This window comes from Thalassophryne amazonica, chromosome 9 (assembly GCF_902500255.1).
Source record: "Thalassophryne amazonica chromosome 9, fThaAma1.1, whole genome shotgun sequence".
NCBI lineage: Eukaryota > Metazoa > Chordata > Actinopteri > Batrachoidiformes > Batrachoididae > Thalassophryne > Thalassophryne amazonica.
This window is the reverse complement of record NC_047111.1, coordinates 107190660-107203552: the sequence shown is the minus strand read 5'-3', so window position 1 is coordinate 107203552 and position 12893 is coordinate 107190660. Positions and strand designations below refer to the sequence as shown.

Here is a 12893-nt window from a genome sequence, read left to right as displayed (position 1 = left end):
TTTGTTACAGTAGTTATTTTTGGATTTGGATGTGAAATTTCCTGAGTGGCACAGAGTTTTCCTGTGGCCTGTATTACAACATAAACCCATAGTTTCAGTGATAGGTTTTTGTGTGTGAGCGTGCGCGCGCAGCTTTTTCATTTCTAAATGAGGCCTCTGATCCTTTCACCTGAGTACTGAACAGATCAGTGTTTCAGATGGTTTTCACATGTGAAACTGAGACTGTTCCTCAAAAGAAGGAATGCATTTTATTTGTTTTAAATCTCAGTCTGTCTCTCCATCTTTTGTGACGCAAAATACAACTGTGTTACTCTGTTTACATCTTGTGCTTTACAGGTTTGATATCGTACACAGAGTACCTGTTCCTGCTCACCATCCTGACCAGTAAGTAAATGTTCTTTTCGTATGGTGCATTTTAGGGCCCAGTCACACAGCACACAGCAATAGCTGAATGAAGGAAAAGTCACATTGTTGAGAAAAAGTGGACGATTGAACGTGTACTTCTCCATCACCGAAAAGCCTGCGAGTCCAGAGTGCATAACACAACGAAACAAAACTGAAACTAACAAAAGAAAAACAAAAAACGGTGACCTTGATCCTTTTGAATAAAATCCAAACGAAACATTCCTGATGATGTGATGGACAGCAGGTATGAGACAGAGTACCAGCCTGTGATCATTTCTGCAGCCACCCTGTGCTCTCCACAGCACCTGCAGGGGTGAGATCTGTTTGTCTTGACAACAGATTTGTCTTGGCTGGAATGTGCATGCGCGCACGCACGCCGACGTGCCTGGAACGTGTGTGTGGGCACAGCTACAAACAGCTGTGTGCCACAGACATGCATAAATAGTTACAGTAGTGGATAAAATGTTCTTACACACTATTGTTTCATACAGAAACAATAGTAAGCCCCCCCAATAATGAGCCAAGCCCCCCCCCCAATAAATTCTGCCAATAATGTGAATAGCGACTGACATATTTGTAGATCTCAAGTGCAGTTTTGCGCTGAGAATGTCTCAATATTGCATAACTGAGCAAAGTGATGAATGTGTGTGTTCGGTGATCCACCAATGCTGAATCACCCTTCACAAACAGAATTTTCAGTTTTGCAAATAAACATTTATTTGTAAAAACCCACACACGTTACAAATCAAAAATTTGTGTTTGTGGATCACAAAGCACGTGTACAAATCAAAGGATATTTGTAAATCACCCTCTGTGCAAGTATTAATGAGACAAATTTAACTCCATACTCCAAAAATTTAAGTTTCTTAAATATTTATTATGGCCACTCTTAAAACTTCACTTATCTTTATAATTTTATTACTGGTAAATTTTATAATTGATTTAGATGAGATATACTTATTATCTCACAGGAATATGTCACAATTATCTGGGAACTACTTTTTGTGCAGGAATTCAAGCACGTTGGCCGCAGCCGCGCACTAACACAGAATATACAGAAGCTGTATATTGTTGTTCAGCAATCATTCTAAGTGATGTGTGTGTTTGCATTGATACCACATTTTAGAGGAGCACGGGTGACTTAATCATATACGTTGTTATTTATAAAGCAATTTACTATATACTGTTCATTTCGGCGACATTTTGTGGAGCCCCTCCAAGTTTTAGCCTCAGCCCCCCCCCCCCCCCCGCCGCCACTGCGTTCACATATCGTCAGTGTTTGTGCAAGACGTCGGATTTGGGAGGATGGACGAAGTTGGACGACAACCAAATGGAACCCTGACGGTACAGGAACTATGCAAATGATGAGGAAGACAGAAAGCAAAACGGAATACGGATTAATTGAGGATGACATTGGGATTTGTTCACATTTTTCAACAGTTTGAAAATTCTGACAAAGTGCCAGCTACAGGAATGAAGCTGGACAACAGTTAAATGGTGTCTCCGAAAGTCAACCCAAGTCCAGATTTCTTGTTTCGTTTTGGCTTTGGTGTCCTTCGTTAGTGCAGTGTGACCGGGGATTTACTCCTGCATGTGCTTGTGGAGTTGCATGGTAGCATTTATTCATTTGTTTCTCTTTGTTGATGAAACTTTTTTTAATTGTATATCACTGTTGCAGAGCCGCACACAGGATTTCACATTGCATTTAAAATGCTTGATTTGGACGGAAACGAACAAGTCGACAAAAAGGAATTTCTTAAGGTAAGATGTTTAGCAGGTGACATTTTTCCATCATGTTTGTGCACCATCTCATGACGAGACACATGCAGAAACAACTGTGATGCTGTTTATGCGTGCACCTAAATTTTAAAATATTGCCACTTTTAATGCTGCCTCGAGAACATACGCTACCTTGAGTGTAAGTAAGGACCCACGGCACCACAAGAAAGGTGAGAGAGCTGCACTGATCGCTACCAAAGCCTGTTTTTATTTGCCATGTGTTTGCATCTCTGCAGCCTGAATCAGTTTTATGTCACATCAGAGGAGGCCAGATGTGACCACGGGTAGTGTTTTTGTTCTTGTTGTCTCTGCCCTCCAGTAGGCTGCATGTTGGCACGTGTTGCGCACCTTGTGTTTTATGTTCATATCAAAATAAAATTTTTGATGGCACCTTTCAAGAACAGCAGCCACAAAGTGCTTCACAATAAAAGAAACATTAAGCAGTTAGAGAGCAGCAGTCAGAGTACACGCCTCAACCAAACTGATGAGGTAATAATTTTTTTTTTAAGTACTGAACAAAGGTGGTAGTTGTAAAATTAATTTGGCACAAATTGCCTTCTGTCGGATTGAATTTGATACTCCCCCCTCCCCCCAAAAAGAGGAAACCCTGCATCATTAAAATGATAAAACCACATTTAAAAGAATTCTGATATTTTTAAAATTTGCACTTTATCTAATTTCTTCATTATATTTGACCAGTTCCTTGCCCCCTTTAAAAGTTCCAGGATCTCATCATCTGTTCCCACTCACTTCGATATAACTATAAATATATATACCGAATTGAAACCAAGTGGTTAATGCGCTTGGTTTCAGTGCAGAAGGTTCCGGGTTCAAATCCCACCCCTGCCACATTTCTCCATGTAATGTGGAGTTGCATCAGGAGGGCATCCGGCATAAAACCTGTGCCAATTCAACATGCAGATCCACCTTGGATTTGCTGTGGCGACCCCGAGTGCAAACAAGGGAGCAGCCGAAGGGACTTACTAAAGACGTAACAATCAAATACTCCTTAGAGTTCATATGTCATACAAGGACCAACAGTCTGCCAGATCAGCATCTCTAGAAATATCCAGACCACATTTTAGTTGTATTTAAAAAAAAAAAAAAAAAAGTGATCTCATAGATCATCACCAAAGTCTTGATAGATTTGGCTTCATGGCATATGCAGTACATAAAAATATATATTTTAAGTATATTCTTTCTTTAAGAAAGTTATATCACACTAAATTTCTGCTGATGATCCAGAAGGTGATTATTTGAGACAAATATATGACAGAGACAAAATGCATGACGTCCCTTGCTGCAGGTTCTTCTGCACGTCACTTTTGATGTTTTTTTTTTTTTACTGTATCTTTGGTGTGATTGGTGAATTATTTGTGATAACTCAGATTACTTACTGTGTGATAGCATAATCCAGTACAAAAAGTGATTTTCATGTTAAATATTTTTCCTCTACCTTTGCAGCTGAAGAAAATTATCAGAAAAAATAAAGTGAGAGGGCCAAAGGAGAGCACAGAGGTGCGTGGTCATCTTTTCATTTCATCTTTGTAACATCTTTTGTTCATGTCTGGTAAAGATGCTGTATTTTGTCTGTTTCCTGGATATCAGAGATCAGCTGAGGATGGTGACGGTGTCAACACGACTCTGCAGGTATTTTTCTTTGGCAGGAAAGGAAAAAACAAGCTGCAGTATCAACAGTTCCACAGGTGAGAGAATCTGTCAGTGATTTGGCAAGACAGAAAATGAATAAACATTTGTGATAATCAGTTAATCACATCTTGAACTGGGATATAATTGTTTCTTTGAAGGTGCCCGAAATGATATGTTGCACATGAATATAGCAGCCAACAACTATTTTTGGTATAAATATTGAGTGACTTATAGGTATCATGTAGAGAATGAAGCAACACTCCATCTGGGCTCTGAGCTTTTCTGTCTCCATGTGCACATTTAGTGCATGAGAGTCCTGTCCTGTGAAAATATTGCCTGTTTATAAAGAGACCACAGTACTCACTACTCACCACATAACTGAACACCCCAACCCACAAAAAAGGCGGACTGCAGCTACTTTCCAGAAATATAGAGAAAACTCTAATTTAGATGCTGAAAATGCCTCTGACCAAGAAGGCGGTGGAACACAAACCCACATACAGTAGTGTTCACAATAATAGTAGTGCTATGTGACTAAAAAGATTAATCCAGGTTTTGAGTATATTTCTTATTGTTACATGGGAAACAAGGTACCAGTAGATTCTCACAAATCCAACAAGATCAAGCATTCATGATATGCACACTCTTAAGGCTATGAAATTGGGCTATTAGTAAAAGAAGTAGAAAAGGGGGTGTTCACAATAATAGTAGTGTGGCGTTCAGTCAGTGAGTTCGGCAATTTTGTGGAACAAACAGGTGTGAATCAGGTGTCCCCTATTTAAGGATGAAGCCAGCACCTGTTGAACATGCTTTTCTCTTTGAAAGCCTGAGGAAAATGGGACGATCAAGACATTGTTCAGAAGAACAGCGTAGTTTGATTAAAAAGTTGATTGGAGAGGGGAAAACGTATACGCAGGTGCAAAAAATTATAGGCTGTTCATCTACAATGATCTCCAATGCTTTAAAATGGACAAAAAAAAAACAGAGACGCGTGGAAGAAAACGGAAAACAACCATCAAAATGGACAGAAGAATAACCAGAATGGCAAAAGCTCACCCACTGATCGGCTCCAGGATGATCAAAGACAATCTGAAGTTACCTGTAAGTGCTGTAAGTGCTTTATTTGCAAGAATCCCCCGCAAAGTCCTTCTGTTAAATAAAAGACATGTGCAGAAGAGGTTACAATTTGCCAAAGAACACATCAACTGACCTAAAGAGAAATGGAGGAATATTTTGTGGACTGTTGAGAGTAAAATTGGGCTGCAGACAGTTTGTGAGATGACCCCCAAACTCTGAATTCAAGCCACAGTTCACAGTGAAGACAGTGAAGCATGGTGGTGCAAGCATCATGATATGGGCATGTTTCTCCTACTATGATACCAGGTATCCTGGATCAGTTTGGATATGTCAAAATGCTTGAAGAGGTCATGTTGCCTTATGCTGAAGAGGACATGCCCTTGAAATGGGTGTTTCAACAAGACAATGACCCCAAGCACACTAGTAAACCAGCAAAATCTTGGTTCCAAACCAACAAAATTAATGCCTCGCAGATGTGAAGAAATCATGAAAAACTGGGGTTATACAACTAAATACTAGTTTAGTGATTCACAGGATTGCTACAAAAGCAGTTTAAACATAATAGTTTTGAGTTTGTAACATCAACAGCAGATGCTACTATTATTGTGAACACCCCCTTTTCTACTTTTTTTACTAATAGTCCAATTTCATAGCCTTAAGAGTGTGCATATCATGAATGCTTGGTCTTGTTGTATTTGTGAAAATCTACTGAATCAACTGGTACCATGTTTCCCATGTAACAATAAGAAATATACTCAAAACCTGGATTAATCTTTTTAGTCACATAGCACTACTATTATTCTGAACACTACTGTATGTTTGGCTTTTCCACAGAGAGCCATTAGACTTTTTACAAGTCTCTACCTGCTGCTCCTGTATATGATGTGGATGAGGGAGGGTTGGAGAGGAGTGACTGAGAAGGGAAACTTTGTTTTGATTCTGAAATCAGAGCCAGTGTGACATCTATTAGCAAAAAAGAATCATATGGAGCACTTTTAATAAAATAAAATTCTTTTGATAATTCTAGTTTTGAAACTGTACTTCTGGTGGGATCAAAACATAAGTGGCGTCTAATGTTCCTCTGACAAGTCGTTTTGGAGTCTGGCTCAGTGTGAAACTTAAGTTTTTCTCCTCCTCAACCTTAGCAGCGTTCTTGCTTTGTGTCGTTCAGGTTCATGGAGGACCTGCAGGCTGAAGTGCAGGAGATGGAGTTCCTGCAGTTCTCTAAAGGAATGGACACCATGAGGAGCGAGGACTTCGCAGAGTGGCTGCTGCATTACACAAATGAGGAAGACAATGAGATCTACTGGGAAAACATGAGGAGGAGGATCCCTGCAGGACAGGTACAAGTGGGCAGTGCCATTCTTAAAACACAACCTCCTATGCCAGTGTCAGATGACGAGTCGTGCACATCGTTATGTTTTGTCTGGTAGAGCATCACGTTTGAGGAGTTTAAAGCCTTCTGCCTCTTCACCAACAACTTAGAGGATTTCGCCTTTTCTGTGAGGATGATTAGTGATGCCAACCGTCCAATTGGAATGGGTGAGATCTCCAGAACACACAGCACATGAAGTTGAAGTTTTCTCTGAACAAGGTACACTTTCTGAACTATTAACCCTTTTTTTTCTCTTCTCAATGCAGCTCAGTTCAAGCGAGCAGTGAGGATCGCAACGGGCCACGATCTGTCTGAGAACGTGTTGGACACAGTCTTCAAACTGTTTGACATGGATGGAGACAACTGCCTCAGCCATAAGGAGTTCATCGGCGTGATGGAAGACAGAGTCCTGCGAGGTCTCAAGGTGAGTTCTTCGTCACGGTGGGTGGTAGACTCTTTCAAAATTTACGTTTGGTACAAAATTTCTAAATACTTTCTGACTGGTTTGTAAAATGGGCTCAAGGCCCATTTTTATTCTCTCATTCCTGCACTGCTTCTGGCTGTTGCAACAAATTGTGTATAATCAAGCAATGTAGATGCTTTTTGGCTCAATGATATGCATCCCGCCAACTCAATACAGCGAGTCATTTCTGCTACTTGATGGAACTGAAGTGATAAAAATGGACAAGTCCATCAAATGTCAAGAAATACTGATGAAAGTTAGCATGCGGAATAAGATGCTATGCTAGGAGATAGACAACCTGGCTTCATCTGGTACTTAGGGTAACTGTGGCTCCAGCGTTGAATGTCAAGTGCGCAGATGCACAACTAACATAGCAAAATGTGTAAAAAGTGAGGCGCTGTGAATACTTTCTGGACACACTGCACTTCATCCGCTTCAATCTTATTTAAACAAAACATTAAAAAAAAAAAAATCCATCCAAATAGGTTTTATAGTTGATATTGTCTCAGATGATGAATGTTTATGGATAGTTTCTAGTTTCAGCCCAGTGTGAAGCGTCTGGGATGAAAATCAGCACCTCCAAATCCGAGGCCATGGTTCTCGACCGGAAAAGGTGCCTTGCCCTCTTCAGGTCGGTGGAGTGTCCTTGCTTCAAGTGGAGGAGTTTAAGTATCTCGGGGTCTTGTTCACGAGCGAGGGACAGATGGAGCATGAGATTGACAGACGGATCGGTGCAGTGATGTGGTCGCTGTATCGGACTGTCGTGGTGAAGAGAGAGCTGAGTAGGGGGGCAAAGCTCTCGATTTACAGATCGATCTACGTTCCGACCCTCACCTATGTTCATGAGATTTGGCTCATGACCGAAAGAACGAGATCGCGAGTACAAGTGGCCGAGATGAGTTTCCTCCGTAGGGTGGCTGGGCGCTCCCTTAGAGATAGGGTGAGGAGCTCGGAGTCGAGCCGCTGCTCCTCCATGTCGAAAGGAGCCAGCTGAGGTGGCTCGGGCATCTTTTTCGGATGCCCCCTGGACGCCTTGCTGGAGAGGTGTTCCGGGCACTTCCATCTGGAGGAGGCCCGGGGAAGACCCAGGACACGCTGGAGGGACTACATCTCGCAGCTGGCTTGGGAACGCCTTGGGGTTCCCCCGGAGGAGCTGGGGGAGGTGTTTGTGGATCGGGAGGTCTGGGTGGCTTTGCTTGAGCTGCTGCCCCCACGACCCGACCTTGGATGAAGCTGAAGAAAATGGATGGATGGATGGATAGTTTCTAACTGGTGTGTGTGCCTCCCTTTATGAAATGACGCTTTTTATGGAACCATTTGATTTGGTGTGGTACGATGTAGTCTGATTCAATTTTGTGTAATGAAGACAGTTTTCCAATGATGAATTAGAATAAGCCAAAAGCGGCGGAACTTACTTTCAAATATGTTTGAAAAACCAGGACTCTTATTTACTGCGCAGCTGGACATGGGTACTTCCTCTGCTTGCCTTTTTTGTTTTCCACCAGTGGGGGCAGCAATGCATACAATAGCAGAAAGTGCAGTATTTGTCCTATTGAGGTTTCAGATCTCGTAAGAGTTCGCAGCTCTGCTAGATGTCAGTAACATTGAGAAATGAACTGAGACGGTCTGATCAGGCTGCAATTTAACCGCAGCACATGGACAACAGCATTAACGTCTCAACATAAAACTTTGTATATTGTGCCTAAAACTCTCATGATTATCTGGATTTATAGATGTTGCTATTGTTTGTTTTATGTAAACGTGAGAAGCTCAGGTTGTTCCTCTGTTATTTTCAATGGGAATCGCAGCTCATAGTGATTCACATTGAAAGTATCGGGGAAAGTGAAGTTTGCTCTTTCACAGCCTGTTTATTGTCCTTGACAACACTGTCTGTCCTGTTTGTTCCAGAGTAATATATATAAGATGTCTGAAATTTGGTTCACGTTTATGAAGTTCCCGCGCAGGTTAAACCTCGCAGACATGGATGGAATCTTTGGAATATTTGTTTTCACAGGTTTTCAGGGTCTCGTGCAGCAGTCTCTTATTAAAGTGATGAAAAGCATAAAATTTACTTTTTGTTAGTATAATGTTCATTTACAATTGTTATCATGCGGTTTCTCTATCTTGTTTTGATTGCAGTGACACTCTGGCGCGCAAGGGATTATGAGATATCCTAATAGGGTGAACAGATGCAGGCCAGAAAAAGAAGCTGGCTGTTAGCATAGCATAACGTTAACATTCTGAACCAATGTGACAGTGAACCAAACATAAATTCTAACAGGCACATTTATCTGTTACACCGTCCACCACTAATGGACATGTTGATTTAGTCTTACCTCCCGATGTTAACAGTGTTGTAAACAGCGTCACGGCTGCCTTGTGCCAACCATGGAAGTACATCAGATTAACTGATTCATAATGTTCCTAAGTGCATTTAGATGGATTTAGGGCTCCGTGTCTCTGTGTAGTTAACAGCTGTTAATTGTTACACTGCTAATCCTTAAAATGAGCAATAAATTATTCATTGCCTTGTTCTGTTTCTGTGTAGGCTCTCAGTTGTCCAGATGGTTTCCATAGTAGAGAAGCTTGAATCTTCGACTGGACTGGGTTGCTTGACATGAGGACGTTTCGCTTCAAATCACAGAAGCTTCCTCAGCTAAAATTCTTGCTCTGGTAGTCTGACTTCTGTCTTGACTCTTGTAGAGAAGAATAAACCAGAAGCCAACAAAAGCTGGAGTTTTTAACCTAACCAGACCCCTCCTATCGAGAGGCCAACTGCTATAGGCTAGTGACTAAAATGTTGTCCATGTGCTGCTCTAATTAGCACCTATTGTGCTCTAGTTAGCACTCTCCTAATGATGGGATGGAAGCCTTCTCTGATGGCTCTCTTGACGACTCTCCTGATGACGTGAATGACTCATTACCATGAACAAAAGACTGAAACTGCTTTGACATGAGTACCCCATTGTAAACAGGGGACAAAGTGTGTCTGAGACCCGCCCCCCGGTTAAGGCTGGGTTTCAACTGTTTTACAAAGAATGCTTTGTTGTGCGATGGGGTCTCCGGTATCCCCCATTGTGGCCAATCTGTACATGGAGCGAGTGGAGAAGACAGCCTTGACGTCGTTCACGGGCATCTCTCCCAGTCACTGGTTCAGATATGTCGATGACACATGGGTTAAAATCAAGCAACAGGAGGTCGAGGACTTTACAGAACACATCAATTCGGTGGATTCCAATATCAAGTTCACACGTGAGGATGCCAGAAACAACCATTTAGCCTTCTCTCCATTCGTAACATCACAGTCCAAGAACAGGCAGCTCCAGACAGAGGTTTACAGAAAACCCACTCACACTGACCAATATCTGCTCTTTGGCTCAAACCACCCCCTTGAACACAAGCTCGGGGTGATCAGGATTCTTCAACACAGAGCCTTACAGGTGCCCACAACTGCAGAGGGAAGGGCTAAAGAACAACAACTTGTACGGAAAGCCCTCACAGTATGTGGGTACCCACGATGGTCCCTGGACAAAGTGCAGAAGTCCCAGAAAACAAAGAGACCAGATAGACAGGAGACGGAGACAAGAAGAAGAGTGTCTCTCCCTTATTTAGCAGGAGTAGGGGAAAAACTACAGAGAATCTTCAGACAGCACAAAATCCCAGTTTACTTTAAACCGGTTAATACCTTGAGACAGAAATTAGTTCACCCTAAGGACAGGATCCCTAGTTACAAACAGAGCAATGTAGTGTATTATATCAGATGTCAGGAAAACTGTAATGAACACTACATAGGTGAGACTAAGCAACCTTTAAACAAGAGGCTATACCAGCACCGCAGAGAAGTCGCCAGTGGACCTCAATCTGCAGTTCATCTCCACCTGAAAGACACTAACCACACGTTTGAGGACAAGGAAGTTAAAATCTTAGCCAGAGAGAAGAAATGGTTTGAGAGAGGTGTCAAGGAAGCATTCTTTGTAAAACAGTTGAAACCCAGCCTTAACCGGGGGACGGGTCTCAGACACACTTTGTCCCCTGTTTACAATGGGGTACTCAGGTCAAAGCAGTTTCAGTCTTTTGTTCATGGTAATAAGTCATTCACGTCATCAGGAAAGTCGTCAGGGGAGGCTTCCATCCCATCATTAGGAGAGTGCTAACTAGAGCACAATAGGTGCTAATTAGAGCTATTGTTGAGTCACTAGCCTATAGCAGTTGGCCTCTCGATAGGAGGGGTCTGGTTAGGTTAAAAACTCCAGCTTTTGTTGGCTTCTGGTTTTTTCTTCTCTACAAGAGTCAAGACAGAAGTCAGACTACCAGAGCAAGAATTTTAGCTGAGGAAGCTTCTATGATTTGAAGCGAAATGTCCTGGTCAAGCAACCCAGTCCAGTCGAAGATTCAAGCTTCTCTACATTTGCCTTGTTCCATTAATCCTGCTGTCTTTAGGACCCACTGCAGTACTTCATGCTCTGGAAATGTTTAGCAACTGGACCTGCAAAACGTGAACTTGCATAGTTTTTTTTCACCTGAGACACGTGAATGGTTTTGGAAGTTCCAGCTGGAAATAACGTGAATACTTTCCTACCCTCAGGTGCACCATCAAACCGGCTTGTTGGGCTATTGGAAATGTGTGAAGCGAGAAACCCTGAAGGGAGCTCAGGAGGCCATGCGCGACAGTGGCTGCCCCATCTGAGACTGCGTCTGCACTCTAAACATCCAAATCTGAAAATGGTGTTGGTGAGGATGGTGTCTGTTCACACTTATTGCTTCTAGGTCTCCTCTGTAAAAAAATTTTCTGCAACGGAACAGTGGTGGTGGAATCTCTTGTTTGCTCTTTAAGCGCTGTATCCCTCAGCAGTGTACAACCATGTGTTGCGTTTGGTGAGGTAACAGCATCTCGCCGGGCTGGTGGCTGCTATTGTCGCGGCGGGTCATCCCAAATGTAAATATCAAACATGACAACTACACGATTAATGAGTAAAATAACTGTTTCCCAGTGACTTGTGTATAAGTGTACAATACTGGCTCTTTAATGAGGTTATTTTCTTGTCAGGTCCATGCCAACTTATACTAAGCAGGTTACTTGGTTTAGTGAACAAGTCTATCAAATAGACTAGGAGACCTGGCTATCATGATCACTGATATTTTAGGAGAACACATTTGTACCCCACACTTTTTTCTTATACATACCTAATGGCACTCTTTTGGAACAATTAAAAAAAAAAAAAAAACTGTATAATGTTGCCCCTGTGACCTTACCCCAGATAAGTGATTGAAGATATATGTATCAGTGGTGGGTACAGCTAACCAAAAACTTAGCTTCATTAACAGCTAATCCGCTAGCTGAAAAATTTGCTTTTAAACCAATAAACTGGAGAACCTTTTAGCTGAAGTTACAGCTAACCGCTAACTTTTAATACTGTTGGCTACTGATAAGCCAGGTGTGAGTTTAAGCACCGCCAAGGCTTCAGAGTAAAATGAAAAGCGATCACAAACCCAAAAACGAAAAACGAGCCAGAGCTTTTTACTTACGTAGTCAGACAGCTGTGAGCTCAGCCCTCCCTCAGCAGAAAAGAGCACAGCGGGCCGGCTGCTGTTGCCCAAAGGGGGGGAAGAGGAGTCATTTACTTTCAACTTGCCAGAAAACAGTGTGGAGGAGACATGAAGCGCAACACTTTTCACTTATGGTTTTACTCAACTAATTCCGTACAGTTTGTCGATATTAAAGGTAACTGTAATTTTTAGAGGTAGAAAATATCACACGACATCTTTTAATGGAATGCACTAAATTCTGAAGGTTTGAGCTTTAACAGACACATTTGTCGAAAGGCATTATGGGAAAGAGTCTCCTTCACTGGTGGGTTTATATTTGTAAAAACCAACACACAAGTTACTGTAATGCGCATTGGTTTTATAAATGTGTATTTGTTAATCATTTCTTCGTTTGTTAAAAAGGCATTTGCAAAACTGAAAATTCTGTTTGTGAAGTGTAATTCAACCACGACCAATACGGGCCGCTATTCACACTCCCATCCAGTAGATTGCAGTGTTTGATGCATTTTGACTGGGGGTAGGGGGTGATTGAAAGACACATTAGAATTGTCCCCAAGGTACTTGAACTCCTTCGCTTGGGTAGACCGGATTCCTTAC

General features: G+C 41.9%; 1 protein-coding gene across 1 annotated transcript in view; it reads left to right on the top strand.

The window, feature by feature from the left end:
* The window catches only part of micu2 (mitochondrial calcium uptake 2), a 20236-nt gene extending 8228 nt beyond the window's left edge, over positions 1 to 12008 (top strand). Inside the window, exons 5-12 of the mRNA XM_034178932.1 lie at positions 337 to 384; positions 2084 to 2166; positions 3649 to 3702; positions 3793 to 3890; positions 6083 to 6254; positions 6345 to 6453; positions 6553 to 6710; positions 11335 to 12008. Coding sequence (XP_034034823.1) covers positions 337 to 384; positions 2084 to 2166; positions 3649 to 3702; positions 3793 to 3890; positions 6083 to 6254; positions 6345 to 6453; positions 6553 to 6710; positions 11335 to 11436 — 824 coding nt within the window. The 3' untranslated portion in view covers positions 11437 to 12008. The remainder of the gene's footprint in view (positions 1 to 336; positions 385 to 2083; positions 2167 to 3648; positions 3703 to 3792; positions 3891 to 6082; positions 6255 to 6344; positions 6454 to 6552; positions 6711 to 11334) is intronic.
* Positions 12009 to 12893: the final 885 nt, after the last annotated feature.